The sequence below is a fragment of the Enhydra lutris genome, unplaced genomic scaffold, assembly GCF_002288905.1.
Source record: "Enhydra lutris kenyoni isolate GAN:26980312 unplaced genomic scaffold, ASM228890v2 scaffoldscaffold26, whole genome shotgun sequence".
Classification (NCBI taxonomy): domain Eukaryota; kingdom Metazoa; phylum Chordata; class Mammalia; order Carnivora; family Mustelidae; genus Enhydra; species Enhydra lutris.
The window spans coordinates 26,253,120-26,271,512 of NW_019154110.1; the positions used below are offsets into that span (position 1 = coordinate 26,253,120).

General features: G+C 43.2%; 1 protein-coding gene across 2 annotated transcripts in view; it reads right to left on the reverse strand.

Moving 5' to 3' along the window:
* LOC111151278 (keratin, type I cuticular Ha3-II) overlaps positions 1-16,702 on the reverse strand; it is a 22,110-nt gene extending 5,408 nt beyond the window's left edge. The window contains exons 1-7 of one of the 2 annotated variants that reach the window (XM_022509156.1): positions 16,343-16,690; positions 16,159-16,241; positions 15,475-15,631; positions 14,462-14,623; positions 14,242-14,367; positions 13,897-14,117; positions 12,808-12,887 (exon numbers count right to left, since the gene is read on the reverse strand). In XM_022509156.1, coding sequence (XP_022364864.1) covers positions 12,808-12,887; positions 13,897-14,117; positions 14,242-14,367; positions 14,462-14,623; positions 15,475-15,631; positions 16,159-16,241; positions 16,343-16,690 — 1,177 coding nt within the window. Of the gene's footprint in view, positions 1-12,760; positions 12,888-13,896; positions 14,118-14,241; positions 14,368-14,461; positions 14,624-15,474; positions 15,632-16,158; positions 16,242-16,342 lie in introns of those variants that run through there. The other variant, XM_022509157.1, reaches the window with a different exon arrangement.
* Between the last annotated feature and the right edge of the window lie 1,691 nt (positions 16,703-18,393).

The following is an 18,393-nucleotide window of genomic DNA, read 5'->3' on the forward strand; positions in this document are numbered from 1 at the left end:
AGGGTGCAGGTGTGGCAGCTGGGGGGCACGCAGGGCCGGGAGCAGCAGGTGGAGCGGCAGCTCACGTTGGGCAGGCAGCAGTTGTAAGGCATGGTGCTGGAGGGAGCAAGGCACCTGGCTGAACACAGAGTCCAAGTTCTCCAAGCCACAGAGCTGTGGGTCTCCTTCCCCTGGGGAGCATTTATACCCCTTCCGCAGAGGGTGTGGACATGGAAGGCAGCCCCTTTTTTATTACTCATTTGGTGATTGTCAAAAGCCCTTACCCCTTGGTTTGTTATGTTTCCTCAGATGAGTCCCTCACCTCATAAAAGACTTTACTTGGGCTTCTCGCTAAGTCAGGACTCCTCTTCCATGCTGTGCATCAATGAAGTAAGAGCTTCATGGAGTGGCTTCAAAGAGCTGGACTCATGAACCCCCTGGCCTTCATTAGTGGGTGTGGCAGATCCATGAACACTGTTGCTGCTTTGCCTCCTGGCTTGCTGGCCCTGACTCCTTAACAATTCCCTGGCTCTTCTTGCTAAGAAGGAAAAGCACAGCTCCTGCCTGTGTATCTTTCACTAGTTCAAATTGCCAAATGCTAAATACCAAATTCATGGTTCTCAGAAAGAGGAGTAGATCCCTTCCAGAATAGTTAAAACAGCTTGGTTCCCTGTGCCCTGTTTCTTGATGTAGCAGACATCACATCCATGATAATATAAATCAACCAAATAACTGATATGCACCAGGACAAAAGTATGTACAGGGCACTGTATAGAATGGTATCATCAGAACTGTGTTCAGAAGGAGCTCACCCTTATTGTGCATTCACAGGCTCCTCTTGGTACTTGACACTTTCCACAAACATGATCTTATTCACACCTCACTATGACCCTTCAAAGTACATGGTATTATTCCCATTTTACAGATGGGCAAATGGAGGCATTTGCCCATCTGTAAAATGGTAGGTAGGGAGAAATATATTGTGAAGCCAGGATTCCAACACATATCTCTATTCTTTCCGTCATGCCACACCACTTCAATACAAATGAACCATCTCCTACCCTAACTTCTTCAGACAGATCATTTCTTCCTCCTCTGTGAGCTTTTATCTCACCTTGCACAGTGCCCAGCTTCTGTGTTCATCTATCTCTGTGTCTGAGTTCCCTAAAGGCAGGAAAAGGGTCTAGTTCTACCATGCACCTAGAGGTGCACCATGCACCTCTAGTTCTACCATGCACCATGCACCATGAGGATTCAGCTCTAGGTGCATGGTACTGAGTAGACTGTCAATGGTGTATGTTGAGTGGGTGAAGGAATGAACATAGGATAATAATCTAAGGCAGGAGATATTAAGTGACAAGTGTAAGGTTGAGGTAATGGGGCAAGAGGGTACTGCCAGGATGGGAATTTTACAGGGTCTAGATATGTGCTGGGGCACAAGGCTTCTGAGACACAAAGGAGGACATGGGCCCTGCACATGGAAGAATGGTGGGCACACACCATGGGAAGGAGAGTCCAAGGTCTAGTCAGTGAGAATAGTGGCTGGGAGGAGAGAGGCATGAAGGGAAGTGGTAGAAAAGAAAGCTGTATGGTGAGTCAAGGCCATATGGTAGAAGTTCTCTATGGCAAAACTAAGGAACTTGGACTTTCCTGGAGGAGAAGTTTTAGGAAACGTTTAGTAAACATTTATCTGTTTTAGCAAAAGAAAGGTAAGGCTGAAGGCACAGGGACCAGCAAGAAGGTGATCACAGTAGTCCAGGCCAACAGTGAGGAATGACCAAGTTTAGTTGTCTGCAGAGAATGAATAAGAGAAGAAATGGTGTAAGAATCATTTTCAAAGAAGCAATTTGTTTTTGTTTCCCTACCTAACATTTATTTTTTTTTTTTTTAGTGAGTTCAATTAGCCAACATATAGTACATCATTAGTTTTTGAGATGGCGTTCAAGGATTCATTAGTTGCATATAACACTCAGTGCTCATCACATCATGTCCCAAGAAGCAATTTAAAAAATAAAAAACCAGCAATCATTTAGAAATGTGAGATGTGGAAGAGAATCAGGAATGAAACCAGAATTTGACAATCAAAATATTTAAGAGAAAAACTTTACCATTCACAGAAGCACAGACTATTTTGCTTATCAAGGATGAACTAGCCCACTTCCTTTAACATACATTTTATTGAGCCCTTCCCATGTGCCTGGAAAAGAATCATGTGCTGGAGATGTACAGGTGAGCAAGAGAAACAAACCTACAACTTAGTGAAGAATGCACACCAACCAGGTACAGGATACATCTGTGATGGGGCTAGCCCCAGCTGCTATAGGAACATGCACCAGGGGACTTAACCAGACTGAGTGGAGATCTAGAGGAAGTACACATTACATTCAGGCATGCTTCCTATTTTTCACACAAAAGCTTATATAAGAAATGATAATACTTTATGGCTTATGGGGGCAAAGTGACAGGGCTGCCTTGGCCAAACACTCCAAGGACTCAGAGCACCAGTACTATGGACCCCCTCTAACACATTCACCAGAGTAAGACTGGAAAGTCCAGTGATAGAGGAACCAAGAGAAGTTCGGTAAGCACCATGTAAGCCAGAGAGTGAAAGATGAGGGTGGAGGAGAAACAAACCCTTTCTATCATCTCATGCTACTTAGATATAAATGACCTGGATCCTTCCCTAACTTCTGACAGATCATTTCTTCCTCCTCTGTGAGCTCTCATCTCACCTTCAGCATGGCATTGTCATGAGTTCTCTCTCTCTCTTTCTACTTGTGTTCCCTTGAAAGCATGGAAGGACTTTTACGTGAAGGACTTTGTATACCTCCTTGAGGAACTTGGGCTTTGAAGGTCAACGAGGAGCCATTGAAGGTTCTAAGGAGAAGAGTGATCTAGTTTCATTCTTGATCAGACACCTGTGAAAGAATGGTGGAATATATACAGGTAAATGTTCATCAGGTCCTTGGAGTAGCAAGCCTAGAAGTCTTGACAGTGGTACTAAGGAAAGGTGTGATCATACTGCAGATGTGAGAATTGGAGAAATGAGCCAAGGGAGAATATACATGGAGAAGAGAAAAAAAAGGCCTAAGGACCAAACTTTGGGGAATTTCCCAAACCAGAGAGTAGGAGAAGGAAAAAGAGTAAGAGAAATGGAGAAATGGTGAGAGAAAATGAAGAAAGCTAGCTTATAGCATCAGAGAAGCCCAGGGAGGAGAGCTTCAAAGGGGAGGTAAAGTTCAAAAGTGTCAAGAGTGGCAAAGGGACCCTATATGATCAGAACCATGGAGAGGTTCTTGGATACATTGACCGACAAATTGCCAGGACCTTTCCAGGGTCACATAGATCTGCTTACTCTATACAGTACCTGTACTCTTCAAGAAACTTCCACTGAACATTAAGCCATTGACATTTTAAACACCCAGAATTGAGATTCCATTGTTTAAAGAAGTCCTGCCATAATCAGTTTGTACACCTGATTATAAAGCTTGTGAGCTTTGGTCTTACCAATACAGAATTTCTACAATAATTAGAGTGCTTTAAGTAGTTTAAAGATGTCAAGCTTGTTTTGATTTGATGATTCATAATCGTTCGTGATTTAGGAACATCTATCCAAGAAGCATAAGCAATTAGAAATGTCCATGCATATAATTCAACTTCTGCTTTGGTGCAAGGCATAAGATTTATTTAATATCCTAAAGAGAAATATGGGGGAAGAATTCAGTTGTGTGCCTAGATGCATTGTCTGGGGAGGGGGGTGTTCCTTATTGTTGTTCTAGCAGAGAACAGAGAAGAACTCACAGAAGTATGTTCAAAGCAAGATTCCAAGAGTCAGCTGTAGTTGTAGATCCAAAACCGGACTGCCATGCATTCAGCTCTTCCTTTCCTCTTTCCACTTCCTAATGTAGATCCTAAATGCCAAAATTGTCAGAGAAAGGGAAAATCTTGGAACAAGAGTGATATCCAATCTTTCATTCTACAGATAAAGAAATTGAGGCTCAGAATGGAGAAATGGCTTACTTAGGATCATATAATTAGAAGCCAAATCTGCTAATCCCCACTGTATTTCCAGTTCCCATCACCAAAGCCAGAAATATTGAACAATCTCACAACCAATATGATCTGTCAACTACCTAGGGGCAAAACTGGAGACAATAAGAAAAAGGAAAAAAATAGAAAAAAAAAACCTCACTTGTTACCCATAAAAACCCACTTGTTACCCATAGATATGTCATGTTAAAAGAAGAATAAAGGGTGAATATGGAAATGTTAGAATTCAGTGATACCAAGGTTCCTCATTGCTATTCTGATTTCGATCATTTATTTTTCAATCACTGTTTCTAAACTGATGATATAATTATGTTCCAATAGTTTGGAACAACTTAAATACAATTATATTCCATCAGTTGAAGTGACTTAGAACATAAACAATAGTGTAATTACTCAACAACAGTATATTTACCCAAAATATAGCACACATAGTCATAACAAAATTAAAAATTATATGATTTTAACAATGAGAAAAATTGAGAGAGAAAAAGAATCACACTGTAATGACGACACTGGATGCTCTTTTTTTTTTTTTAAGATTTTATTTATTTATTTATTTATTTATTTATTTTGGAGTGAGAGCAAGAGCAGGGGGAGAAACAGAGGGTAAGGGAGTGGGAGGGGGAAAGAATCCCAGGCAGAATCCGCACTGAGTGTGGAGCCCTATGCAGGGCTTGATCTCATGACCCTGAGCTGAAACCAAGAGTCAGACTCTCAACTGACTGAGTCACCTAGGTGCCTCAACATAGGATGCTTTTAAATGGCAGAGTTTTGAATGTTTTTCCCCCCTTCTCTGTAGCTTTCTGTTCTCTCCGAATTTTTTGAAAACTGATCTATTCCTTGTACACAGCAAAAGAAATAAAATTTACATTAAAAAATCCAAAAGGGGGGCACCTGGGTGGCTCAGTGGGTTAAGCCTCTGCCTTCGGCTCTGGTCGTGATCTCAGGGTCCTGGGATTGAGCCACGCGTCGGGCTCTCTGCTCAGCAGAGAGCCTGCTTCCTCCTCTCTCTCTGCCTGCCTCTCTGCCTACTTGTGATCTCTATCTGTCAAATAAATAAATAAAATCTTTTAAAAATAAATAAATAAATAAATAAATAATCCAAAAGGAAATTCTTATGAGTATTCTAAAAAAATAGAGTCATAAAAGGACCCAAGTAAGGCTCCTGTTCCAATATAATCACTAAATTATGCTTGAGCTTATTATTCTGGAAGTAAGACTTTGTCGTGATTGTCATTCACACCCTTGTGATAACTGCTGACTTTGCCAGTTTTGAAGCAGAGCTATTAGGAAGTGATGAAGGGACACCAAGCTTCCTATGGGATCAAACAACCTGTAGTTCATAAAGTGATTGAGTTGTGGGTATGAGCTTCAGGCAAAGATGATGCCAAGAGGAGAAACACTTGGAAAAATGTTCTGCCAATTGACTGCCAGCCCATAGTCCAAGATCATGTATTAGGATCACCTCACACTGAGCCGTGTCCTAAGAATCGACTTCCCACAGAAACAAAGGATGATAAAAATTTCTCTTCTGGAAATAGTGTCTGAGTCAGATGCAGCCTAGAGTCTTAGAACGTTGGAGCCACCAAGGGCTCAAAGGGTCATCTCACCCAAATATGTTGCAAGTGGGAAAATGTTGACCCAAAAGAGGAAGCGACTTGCTTCGGGTACACAGAGAATTAGTGAAGAGTTTAGGTTGGAAAACAGTAAATTAGAAATGAGGGTCAGGGGACAAGGCCTTCAGTCCATATGACCAGAGCTGGAACTCAGACTACTGGAAAACCCTTATCTCTTAAAAGTTAGCGAAAAGGTGTACTAGAAAAAGAAAAAAGCATGCTCATTGTCACAGCAAGATTTTTTTTAAAGGCTAAACTGTTTCTTACTGGGCTCTAAATGTAAAACATTATGCTATATAAAAGAAGCCAGTCAAAAAATACCACAGATTGTATGTTTGCATTCATATGCAAAGCCCAAGACAGGCAAACCTACAGACATCATCATGATTCCTAGGTCTGAGGTAGGGGTTCCAGGGGGCAACTACTGGATAATCAGTACAAGATATCTATTTGAGGTGATGAAATGTTCTAAAATTGAGGTAATGGTTATGCAACTTTATGGATACATTAAAAGCCATTGAATTGTAAACTTCATATGGGTGAATTTTGTGGTATATGAATCATATCTATGTTAAATGAATTATACTTCAATAAAGTTATTTTTTTAAAGGAATTCAGAAATGGAAAGGAATTCAGAAATGGAAAGGAATTCAGAAGTAAAAAATAGAATAGGGCAGAATTAATATTCAAAAAATACAATGGCTGAGAATTTTCCACTGGTATTAAAAGGCATGAATCAATTCAAGAAGAACATCAATTCTAATTAGGAAAACAAAACCACCCCTACACATAATATAGTGAAGCCACATAACACTTAAAGACAAAGAGACATCTTAGAAACAAAGAGAGAAAAAAAAATAAACAGATTACCAAAATGGAACTACACTTAGATTGGCAACATGCTTTTCAGTGTTGACAACAAAAACGCAAAAGACAATGGTATAATATCTTCAAAATGCTGAAGAAAAATAGTTATTGGAATTCCACACCAAACTAAATCATCATTCAGGAGGAACCACTAAGGAGACATGTTTTCACACAATAACTGAAAGAAGTTATCACTTACAGGTTCCATAAGAACTGCCAAAGAATGTATGTCAGAAAACAAGAAATTAAAACCAGAGAGGAGCAAGAAAGTATGAGAAACATTGTAAGTAAACAAACTGGTAAACATGCAGGAAAGTCTAAAAATAACAGTAACAATTACCAAATTTTGGAGTGTAAAAACAAGGTAGAACTTAAAATGTAAACCAGATAAATCAAAACTTCTTTACACCTTGTTTTATATGCAGGAGGAGAGATGAGTTGAAATTAGATAGTGTTAAAACTGCACATTTAAAAGTTAAGAATAAAATCAACAAAGAAAAGAAGATCTTTCCAATAGTTGTCAGGAAAGGAGAAAGCAATAAGCAAAGAAAAAAAATAATCGTGATTACTAGAAAGCACAAAATAAGATTTTTTAAATAAATCCAAAAGCATCTGTAGTAAAATTAAATAGAAATAGACAAACTCTACTTTTCTTCATCAAATATTCAGTGCCTTGACCAGCCTATCTGAAAGGCTTCATCCCCCATCCTCTCTGTCTGGTTGCCCAGTGTCTCAGTCCCTTCCAGCTGCTGTAGCAAAACACTATAGACTGGGTGGTTATAAACAACAGAAATCTATTTGCCACAGTCTAGAGGCTGGGAAGTCCAATATCAAAGCTCCTGCACATTCAGTGTTTGGTTAGGGCCCATGTCCTGGTTTGTAGGTAGCAGTATTCTCACTGTGTCTTCTCATGGCAAAAGAGGTGAGGGAACTCTCTGGGATCTCTGTTTATAATGCCTCTAACCCCCATTAATGAAGGCTCCACCTCAGAACTAATCAGCTCCCAAAGGCTCGTTTCCCAATACCATCAGAGCGAGGGCTAGGATTTCAACGTGAGAATTTGAGAGACACAGTCGGTAGCACCTGGCTTTATTTTTCCTCTTAGCACCTACCACTTGACACAGTCATGTTTGTCTGACCCTTTTTACTGCCTGTCTCCCCACCTGAAAGTAAGCTTCTTGAAAGCAGGTCTTCGTTTTCAATACCCTGGCCTGACCCCTAGGACGGTTTTAGGACATTGTAGGCATGCCACGATTCTTGAACTGAATTTACAGAAAAGAAGCCTGAATGACCAATAAAAACTTTTTTTTTAAATGCTTAGTTTCACTAGGAACAAGAAAACTGCTAACTAAAACAAGATGCCATTACACCCACGTGTATTTGCTAAGTCTAATGGCTCCTCTCAAATTTGAAAGTGAAAGAGATCTCTGGGGGTAAAACTTGATGCTTTTATATGCGTATGCATACATTGTGGAAGGATCACCACAACCAAGCTAAATGACTTATCCATCACCTCTTGGTTACCTTTGGGTGTGTGTGGGCATGCGTGCTGAGATTTAAGATTTATCTTCTTAGAAATTTTCCAAAAAATACAAGGCAGAATTATCAACTCTCATCATCCCACTATACATTATATCTCCAAAATGCATTCATCCTCTATAACTGTAACTTCACCTTTGACCAACATCGCTCCATCTTCCTCACTCCACCAGTCCCTCTCTGCTTTTTTTTTTTAAGAATTTATTTATTTATTTGACACAGAGAGATAGAGATCACAAGTAGGCAGAGAGGCAGGCAGAAAGCGTGGGGGAAGCAGGCTCTCCGCTGAGCAGAGAGCCCAATGCGGGGCTCGATCCCAGGACCCTGGGATCGTGACCTGAGCCGAAGGCAGAGGCTTAACCCACTGAGCCACCCAGGCGCCCAGCTCTCTGCTTTTTGAGTTCAACTTTTTTTAGATTTCACACGTAAGAGATCATGCAGAAACTATGCAACATTGTGTGTCAACTATACTCAAAAGATTTGCCTCCATCAGAAAGGATGAATACCCAACTTTTGTAGCAACATGGACGGGACTGGAAGAGATTATGCTGAGTGAAATAAGTCAAGCAGAGTCAATTATCATATGGTTTCACTTATTTGTGGAGCATAACAAATAGCATGGAGGACAAGGGGAGATGGAGAGGAGAAGGGAGTTGAGGGGAATTGGAAGGGGAGGTGAACCATGAGAGGCTATGAACTCTGAAAAACAATCTGAGGGTTTTGAAGGGGCGGGGGGGTGGGAGGTTGGGGGAACCAGGTGGTGGGTACTAGAGAGGGCACGCATTGCATGGAGCACTGGGCGTGGTGCAAAAACAATGAATACTGTTACGCTGAAAAGAAATTAAAAAAAAAACAACTAGAGAATGGAAAAAAATAAATAAATTTTTTAAAAATGTCTAAAACATAGATCAAGCAATATTTGTCTTTCTGATCTGGCTTATTTCACTTAGCGTAATGTGCTCCAAGTTTGTCCACATTATCACAAATGACAAGATTACCTTCTTTTTTGATGAAATCTTATCATTTACAGCTAGGTGGGTGGAACTGGAGGGTATTATGCTGAATGAGATAAGTCAATCAGAAAAGGACAATTATCACATGGTTTCACTCATTTGTGGAATTTAAGAAACAAAGCAGAGGATCATAGGGGAAGGGAGGGAAAAATAAAATATAATGACATCAGAGAGGGAGAAAAACCATAAAAGACTCTTAATCATAGAAAACAAACTGAGTGCTACTGGAGGGGAGGGGGATGGGGGATGGGGTAACTGGGTGATGAAATTAAGGAGAACACATGATGTATGAGCACTGAGTATTATATGCAACTGAGGAATTACTGAACTCTACATTTAAAACTAATGATATACTATATGTTAACTAATTGAATTCAAATAAAATAAGTTTAAAAAAAGGTCACCTTATTTTGACCTTCTATTATATATTTTTTTCTTTATTCTTTATTCTTTATTATACATATCTATAGACATCTGTTTCCATATCATGGCTATTGTGAATAATGCTGTACTGAACATGGCAGTGCAGATATCTCTTTGAAGCAGTGACTTCATTTCCTTTGGATACATACACAGAACTTTTTTACAATGTTGTAAAACAAAACAAAACAAAACAAAAACAGATTTGCTGGGCCCCACCTGCAGAGTTTTAGAATTAGTAAGTCTGGGATAGGACTGGATAATTTGCATTTCTAACAGTTTCCCAGGTTCCCAGGACACACTTTGAGAACCATTGCTTTAGAGACTCACTCACACAGGTACATAGAGAGACATTGGGAAGGATGTTCTTGCAACCCTGTTTATAATGGTGAAAGGAAGGAAGGGAGGGAGGGAGAGAGGATGGAAGGGAGGGAGGAAGAAGGAAGAAAGAAAGAAGGAAAAAGGAAGGAAGAAAGAAAGAAGGTAAAAGAAAGGAAGGAAGGAAGAAGGGAAAAGGAAGGAAGGAAGGAAAAAAAAGAAAGAAAAAGAAAGAAAGAAAGAAAGAAAGAAAGAAAGAAAGAAAGAAAGAAAGAAAGAGATGGGGAGAGAGGGAGGGAGGGAGGAAAGAAGGAAGAAGGGAAAAGGAAGGAAGAAAGAACAAAGGAAAAAGGAAGGAAAGAAGGAAGGAGGGAAGGAAGGAAGGAAGGAAGGAAAAGAAGGAAGGGAGGAAGGAAAAGAAGGAAGGGAGGAAGGAAAAGAAGGAAGGGAGGAAGGAAAGGCCTGGGTGGCTCAGTCTGTTAAGCTGCTGCCTTCAGCTCGGGTCATGATCCCAGGGTTCCGGGACTGAGCTCCGCACAGGGCTCCCTGCTCAACGGAGAGCCTGCTTCTCCCTCTCCCTCTGCTTGCTGCTCTGTATACTTGTGCTCTCTCTGTATCTCTCTGTTAAATAAATAAATAAATAATCTTAAAAAAAAAGAAAGAAAGAAAGAAAGAAAGACCCTAACTGTCCCTCAACAGTGGAGTAAGTAAATAAAAACATTATCTGTTTTCCTTATGAAATACTACAAAGAAGTTAAAATAAATGACAGGAATAATGTGTATTAACACAGATAAATCTCAGAAACACACTGTTGAATGGAGTAAATTAATGGTAACATCTATACCACTTATATTTTCTAGCTTAAACTGCTAAAGTGAAACACTCACACACCGTATATGGATATAACCATGTATAATTTCTAGAAATGTTTTAACTGGAGAATGATACACCATCAAGTTCAGAATAGCAATTACCTCTAGGGCAGAGTGGGGTGAGGAGGATGGATGAAGGTGGAGTTTTATGTCAACCCGTAACCAACCCAAAACCAAACCAACCATCCGAACAAAGAAACAAAAAAACCCACAGTAATGGCACAAACACAGCACAAGGTTAAAACTCTTAAATCTTGGTTGTGGATTTATAGGTGTCTTATTATTTTTTGTACTTTCAGGTGTTTGAAATATTTCATAATAAGCGATTTAAAATAAGAAATAGCAGCAGTGCCTCGTTATGCCATTGCAAATCATAAGTCCTTGGCAGTGGACTTCAGCACCATGAGTCTTGCCCCATATGTGAAGTCAGTAGTAACACTGAACTCCACCCAGACATCTCAGAAATCAGTTTGGCTGTGTGCTGGGACAAAGTGATTTCCCTGACACTCCTTTCTCTGCTTCACCAAAGAAAGCAAGCACCATGGCAGAGACCAAGCCTCAGGACCGCCTCCCCCAGACCCACATGTCCCACTGACAAAGCCTTGTCTAACATGGAGGCAAATTTTTTTTTGATGCTGTGCACATTGAACAATAAGAAAAGGTGTATTTCCTTTGCTGACCAATTGGAGCTCTCGCAAGGCAGAGAACTGGGCGTTTGGGAGGCACATCTGGATAAGGGAGCTCTAGCAGCACCCAAAATATCAACAACAGCAGAGTGGACACTAAGAGAACCAGAGTATGTTAAGACAAGGATTTATGACCAAGGTTGGAGCAGCCATCATCACAGCAGGGGGACAGAGCACCAGCTTCATCTCAAGAAGAGAAGACCTAACGGGCAGTTTAGCCTAAGACAGGACAGTGGCCTTGCATGGGCCACAGTGTGCACAGCTGTGGGAGCCATCAGGCATGGCCAGACATCAGTAGACACCAGCAGGGGCAGGGCACCAGCCTAAATGTCACTTTAACACTGGCAGAGACCAGAGACTTAATATCCTAGTTGGATTCTAAAGAACTCCTTTTGGGGTATGGAAGGGAGCTGGTCCCAAAATCCAGCTTTAGTCCTTGTGGTTACAAAAGTCAAACAGGAAGAGAAACACTTTAAAAATCTGTCAGCTATTACTCAGATATAAGAGATGCCCTTTTTACTGTTCCAAATTCTATTTCCCAAAGGAGAGTTTCTGGGGTGCTGAAAGCATCATCTCTCCCCATTGTGACAGTGTTGAAGAGTAGCTAAGACCCTGGTGCTTGTTAAGGGTGGGTTTCATTCCCTCACAGTCATATCATACTGACCATGGACTCTAAGCTCCTTATTATGTGAATTAGAAATAAAATGAGTCATACAGCTCCTTATACTTGGTGTTCAGTAAATGTAAATTCTGTCCCTCTTCTGGCAGGCACTTGGAAAGAAAAAGCGGAACTTTCTAGAAATGTTAACCATGGTGCCGTATTGAGTCAGCTCCCATAGTGAATATTCATGATATTTGGATGAGGCCTCTTGCCTTAGTGGCCCCACTAGTTCCTGGCCGGCCCAAGTGGACGCCAGGCTCACTGCACCTAATGAATGTTAATTAATGGTGATGAAGCCATCTGGGGAGAGGATTAATGACACAGTCCTCCTGTGCTTTCAAGTGGCTTTATAAGAAGCACATACAGAGTGAACACTTTGGAAAGAATGAATACAAATGAGCCCCATCACTGCTTTGCAAGAGGAAAGTTTATTAGGTCTACAGAGGGATTTAGGGACCTGCGAGGAAGGTCAAAGCAACAGAGAGAACCATAACACACCTGGTAGGGCACCTTCGCAGCCCAGTCCTATCAGACCATCAGGTCACAGAATAGAATGAAGGGGATCGGGTGGGCTCAGCTCAGAGTCAGGCCACACCTGGGCATTTTCTCTCCTTCCAGGCCATGATTTACAAGGCTGTCTGGGGCTGCTTCTGTGGTTGGTGCTTGTTAGAGAAGCAGGGCTGGTCCATCGATGGTCCTTCTGTCTTCATGCAATCCTCTTGCTGGCCCCCGGGGTATCTAGCATCCAAAGGTGTTGCAGGGCCCACAGCGGGAGCGTGGGCCACATGGGGTGCAGGGATTGGTGACACAGGGTCCGATGGGCCTGTCACATGCGTTGGTCGTGGCACAGGGGTTGCAGGGCAGCCTAGGACACAGAATTAATAGTTGGTCAGCATGCGAGGGATAATTTTTTTTTAAGATTTTATTTATTTGACAGAGAGCACAAGTAGGCAGAGAGGCAGGCAGAGAGAGGGGGGGAAGCAGGCTCCCTCCTGAGCCAAGAGCCCGAGGAGGGGCTCGATCCCAGGACCCTGGGATCACAACCTGAGCTGAAAGCAGAGGCTCAACCCACTGAGCCACCCAGGTGCCCCGAGAGGGATATTTTTAAAAAGGAGAGATCTCAACCCAAGGAGACAGAAAATGTAGAAACCATTCTCTGACATCTTAGGAAGCCAAAGCCTTAACTGCATTGCCCCTTTACAGAGCTCTGAGACAGTGGCAGAAAAGAGCGAAGAAGACTGAAGGTGGCATTCCAGACCTCATTCTATTACCCTGGAGTCATGCAGAAGTGACTTTACCCCCCAAAGCCTCTGCCTCCTCGCCTTTAAGACGGGATTGGTAATACCTACCACACAGACTTTTATGAAAATAATGTCAGATGCTGAGTGCTGTACTCTGTAAGCTAATGAATTGTCTTCTTGTTCAGTATTCAAATGCTCATCTACAATGGTTATACTATCCCCATTCTGCCTATCTCAAAATGATTGCAACAAAGATCAGTGAGACATGGGATTTGAAAGTGTGGGTTAAACCCAAAAGACTATTCAAATATATTTCATGGTCATTGCATTTTTGTTTTTCCTTTTGTTGTAACAGGCCAACCGTAAAGGTACAAAACTTTATTTATGCATCAGCCTCGAAAAGCTCACCAGTTGGAGAAAACAATCAAGTCTCACAAGCATCTTTTGAAACAGAAAATACCTTTTGGCTATATAATGACGGCAAAAAATACTCTCCATGGTACACTACTGCAAAGAAAACTCTGGTCGTTACAGACATATTGGCTTCTGGAACTTCACTTGAAAAGTCTCTGTTTTGTCCTTGAGTAAAACCGAGTGTGTGCACTGCAAGGGTATGGCCTGCTGGCTACTCACTTGCAGTCCTCGCTCTCCAACAGGCCCCGGTACGTGTTGATCTCGCACTCCAGCCGGGCCTTGACGTCCAACAGCACCTGGTACTCCTGGTTCTGCCGCTCCAGGTCACACCTGATCTCAGCCAGCTGGGACTCCACGTTGGTGATCATGCATTGCAGCTGGGACAGCTGGGAGCTGTAGCGGGCCTCGGTCTCTGTCAGCGTGTTCTCCAGGGAGTCCCTCTGTGTGGGGAAGATAAGGCAGGTCACAGAGCCACTCCTCAGGGAGCTTCTCCATGGGGCTCCAGAGAAGCCCCAGGTTTCACGAGGTCAGGAGAGTGTGGACAGTACCCTGAACAACACCCACCAGGTTGTGCTGGGCCTGCAGCTCGATCTCCAGGGCATTGACCGTGCGTCTCAGCTCAATGATCTCCGCCTGGCAGGACTGCAGCTGCTCAGAGCTGGACACCACCTGCTTGTTCAGCTCCTCGGTCTGAAACAGCACAGGGGAGAAGACAGGGTCAGACCCTGCCTCAAGAGCCCCAAGGGGCCAAGCGTTCTGAGCGGCCAAGTGCTGAGATGCCCACCTGGGTGGTGAACCATTCCTCCACATCCCTGCGGTTGGTCTCCACCAGGGCCTCATACTGACTCCTGGTCTCGTTAAGCACACGGTTCAGGTCCACAGTGGGGGCTGCATCCACCTCCACGTTGAGGCGATCTCCAATCTGGCAGCGCAGGGTGTTGACTTCCTGATGGAAGAAGAAGAATGAATGAGCCACATAAATGGATCTACTGTCTACCTTCCTACTGTAGGAAAGTATGCACAACAAAAATGCACTGAAAGGAATATCCTGATCATTCCCCAAGACTGACGCAAATATGATGTAGGAATAAACCCAAGTAGGGATCACATCAATTTCTTTCCCAAAAACCTTAAAGAATCTCACATTTCCAATAATATTAAATCCAAACCCCCTGGTGTATGCAGGTCCTACCTCATTTCACCTCACATCCCTATCTGCCCAGCCATATCAGTCCATGGGCCTAACTCAATATATATGCTTTAGCACCTCTGTGTCTTTGCTCAGCCTCTTCCCCCAGACTGAAACATCCCAGTGTGAATTCCTCCTCTTTCCCATGACATGCCTCTAAGAAGCGTTCCTTATCTCTTTCCAGGTAGACTGGATTACTCCTTGAATATGCTGCTTGTCCTCTCCCTGCCTCATATCGTTGTCTTTAATGGCCATCTCGCCAGACTAGACTGGGAGCTTGTTGAAGAGAGGGGCATGTCTTATTTCTCTTTTTCCTCCATCTCTCTAACTAATTCAGAAACTAACAGTGACAAGGAGAGAGCAGGGCTCAATAAATGGCTGCCCTTCCTCAGCATCTCCAACACTGCCCAACCCTCATCCAGCTGCTTGAGAATAAGCAACCCACCTCACTCCATGCTATGGGTATAGCACCATGATTCACTCACTGGCTGACCTTGACCTCTTCAGAGAAGGGTCCCAACCCAAGAAACCTGATGTCAGTTGCCTCTTGGTTGCCAATGCTAAAGGCATAGCTCTGAAGCCTCCTTTTTTTTTCCTTTTCCTCTTACCTCTTCATGGGTACTCTTGAGGCTCAGCAGCTCCTCCCTCAGGGACTCCACCTGGGCCTCCAGGTCAGACTTGCACAGGGTCAGTTCATCCAGGATCCTACGCAGGCCGTTGATGTCCGACTCCACAAGCTGCCTCAAGCCCAGCTCCGTGTGGTACCTGCACACGCAGATCAAAGGGAGGATGAGGTAGGAAAGAATACCATCCCACTGTGTGTCTTGTAGATGGGCTGGTCTCAATCTCTTTGAGCTAATACAGTTTTCTGCCTCTTTTCTCCCATGTTTCCCTCAAGCTCTGCACAGAGAGACTGGAGAGGACCCTTCCTGACTCACCCTAACACTAGAAGGTGCCCACAGGGATTCATTAAATGGAGTCTCTAATTCTTCTCTCAATTTTGTTGGTTAATATACCACTATCCCCCAAGAACCAATCCATTCTCCAAGAATATTTCATGTCGTCCAAATTTGGGAGTTTGAGAAAATCTTCCAGAAAGACCATTATAAACTGAAGAGCATGCAGCGTATGGATTTCTGTTAGAAAATGGTTTTATACAAACCCAGGCTTGAGAAGAGAAATGAAAAGGATGAAATGGCTGCCTCTTCCCTTCCAGGAAATGTTAGTCTCACAGGACCATGAGAGAGACATAGGGGTCTTAGAGGTCACATAGCCTGAAATTCTCAACATACTTGGTTCTGAAGTCATCAGAGGCCAACTTGGCATTGTCAATCTGCACCACCAGCCTGGCGTTCTCAGACTTGGCACACAGAATCTGAAAGCAAGATTCTACTGTGAGGACCGCTTGAATTTGAGAAGGTCTTATTGTTCAAGGACAGTCAGCTGCTGTTGCACCCCCACAGAAGACCCCCTCACCTTCTGCTGGAGCTCCTCAATGGTCCGGAAGTAGGACTGGTAGCTGGGACACACGAAGGGCACCTGCTGCTGGCACCACTCCCGGATGCGGCTCTCCATCTCCGCGTTCTCCCGCTCTAGTTGGCGCACCTTCTCCAGGTAGCTGGCCAGGCGGTCGTTCAGGAACTGCATGGTCTCCTTCTCGCTGCCATTGAAGGAGCCCTCGCAGAACCAGCCGCAGTTGCCCACATTGGCGGGGATGTTGCAGGCCCCGGGCAGGGTGCAGGTGTGGCAGCTGGGGGGCACGCAGGGCCGGGAGCAGCAAGTGGAGCGGCAGCTCACGTTGGGCAGGCAGCAGTTGTAAAGCATGGTGCTGGAGGGAGTGGAGCTCTGAAGGTCAGTTTCAAAGGCTGGTTCCTCTCTCTGGTGTAAGCCCTGGTCCTTTCCAGGACTTTATATTCTGTCAGCCATGGGTGTGGTGACCACATGCACCATTACCCTCTTTTACCCTATTTACCCATTTTTCCATTTGTTATTTAGCCACCTCACTCGAGTCCTTTACCTCATAAAATGCTTTGCCCTGGCTTCCTGCTAAGTCAGGACTCCTCACCAATTATGCTGGTTGGTTAAGTAAGACCTTCAAAGTGACCAACCCATTACCTTGCCAACAACAGCGCTTGTTCACAGGGTGTTGATTTGCGGTGAGAGCTGTACCCCAGAAAGGGACATATCTATGCCTCTTTTTCCTAAAGGAGGAAACATCTGTGCTCATCCAGCTCCTGTTCAGTGAGGACTCTGAGAAAAGCCATTTAAGGAAGCCCACCTGGAGACTAGACTGTTCAGTAGAAAATCCTGGAAGCTGAGGTCAGAGCAGACCTATGAGGCCAACCTGTTCAACAACCCTTTCCCCTTCCATCCAGGCAAGATGGAGGCAATTCTTCCCTCTCCTTAGGGGACTATAGGAAATCCCCCTAGGCTCCGTTTCTACTGTTACTCAATGTTCATAGAACATTAAGAAAACAAACAACTTGGGAGCATCTACGCTTACACACAACAGGAGTGTCGTCACAATGGTTCCTGCTTATTGAGCACCCACTATTCAAAACACTGCATATGCATCATCTCCTTCAGGCCTCACAAAGTCCTGTGGGGTTTATAGATGAGGACCCAAGCTCTGAGAGGTTTCCAATGGTCCCAAAACTCCTACATGGTGGCCAGCATTCAAACACAAACCTCTCTGACTCCAACAGCCATGCTCTCTCCATCACACCAACTGTCTCTCTTCTGACCTCCTCACTGATGCACAAATGAATTGAGTTCCATGAAGCTCAACCACTACCAGACAGTATCCTCTCCCAAATTAGAATGATCCAGGAAACCTAAGCCTGTTCTCTATCAAAGAACCAAAGGTCATTTCTATTCTAATGGAAGGAAGTCTAGTAAGTGAGTAAGTAATACCTGCTGAAAGCTTGAAAAAAGGAAACCCTTGGTTGATTTAATGAAGAAACTTCTGAGCCCAGTTCTCCAAATGATGTGATCCTGAAAAACCACCACATCATGACATGCTTAATAGCATCTTGTGACCTTCAATACATTTTGGCAAACAGATGTTCTGCCTGTGTGCTATTCCAGATAGGGATACAAATTAGGAGGTTTTTATGTTTAATCCATCAGTTCTCAAAACAGGACAGATACTCCTTAAAACAGCTCCTTTTGAAAGCTATGTACTAATTCCTTCTGTAGAGCTACCACTCAGATCATCACTTCTACAAAGTTGACCTCACAGTCAGGGACACTTTCTTTTGGTTATCCTCATTGAAGACAAATCTTCATCTTCTGAGGGTGTTCTTATTTTTGAAACCAGCCAGATATCATTTGGAAGCAACCCTAGTGAGTGGAACAAACAACCAAACTTAGTAGCATCTTTAATGGGTCAGAAGCACATTGTGACTGTAAAACAATAATGTACATTTTCTTGGGTGACTCTGAAAGTCATTTCCAACGTGGAGTTTTGAATATGCTTCCATGAAGGACAGCAGATTTGAAGTAAATGTGTGGTCTACCAGAGCATA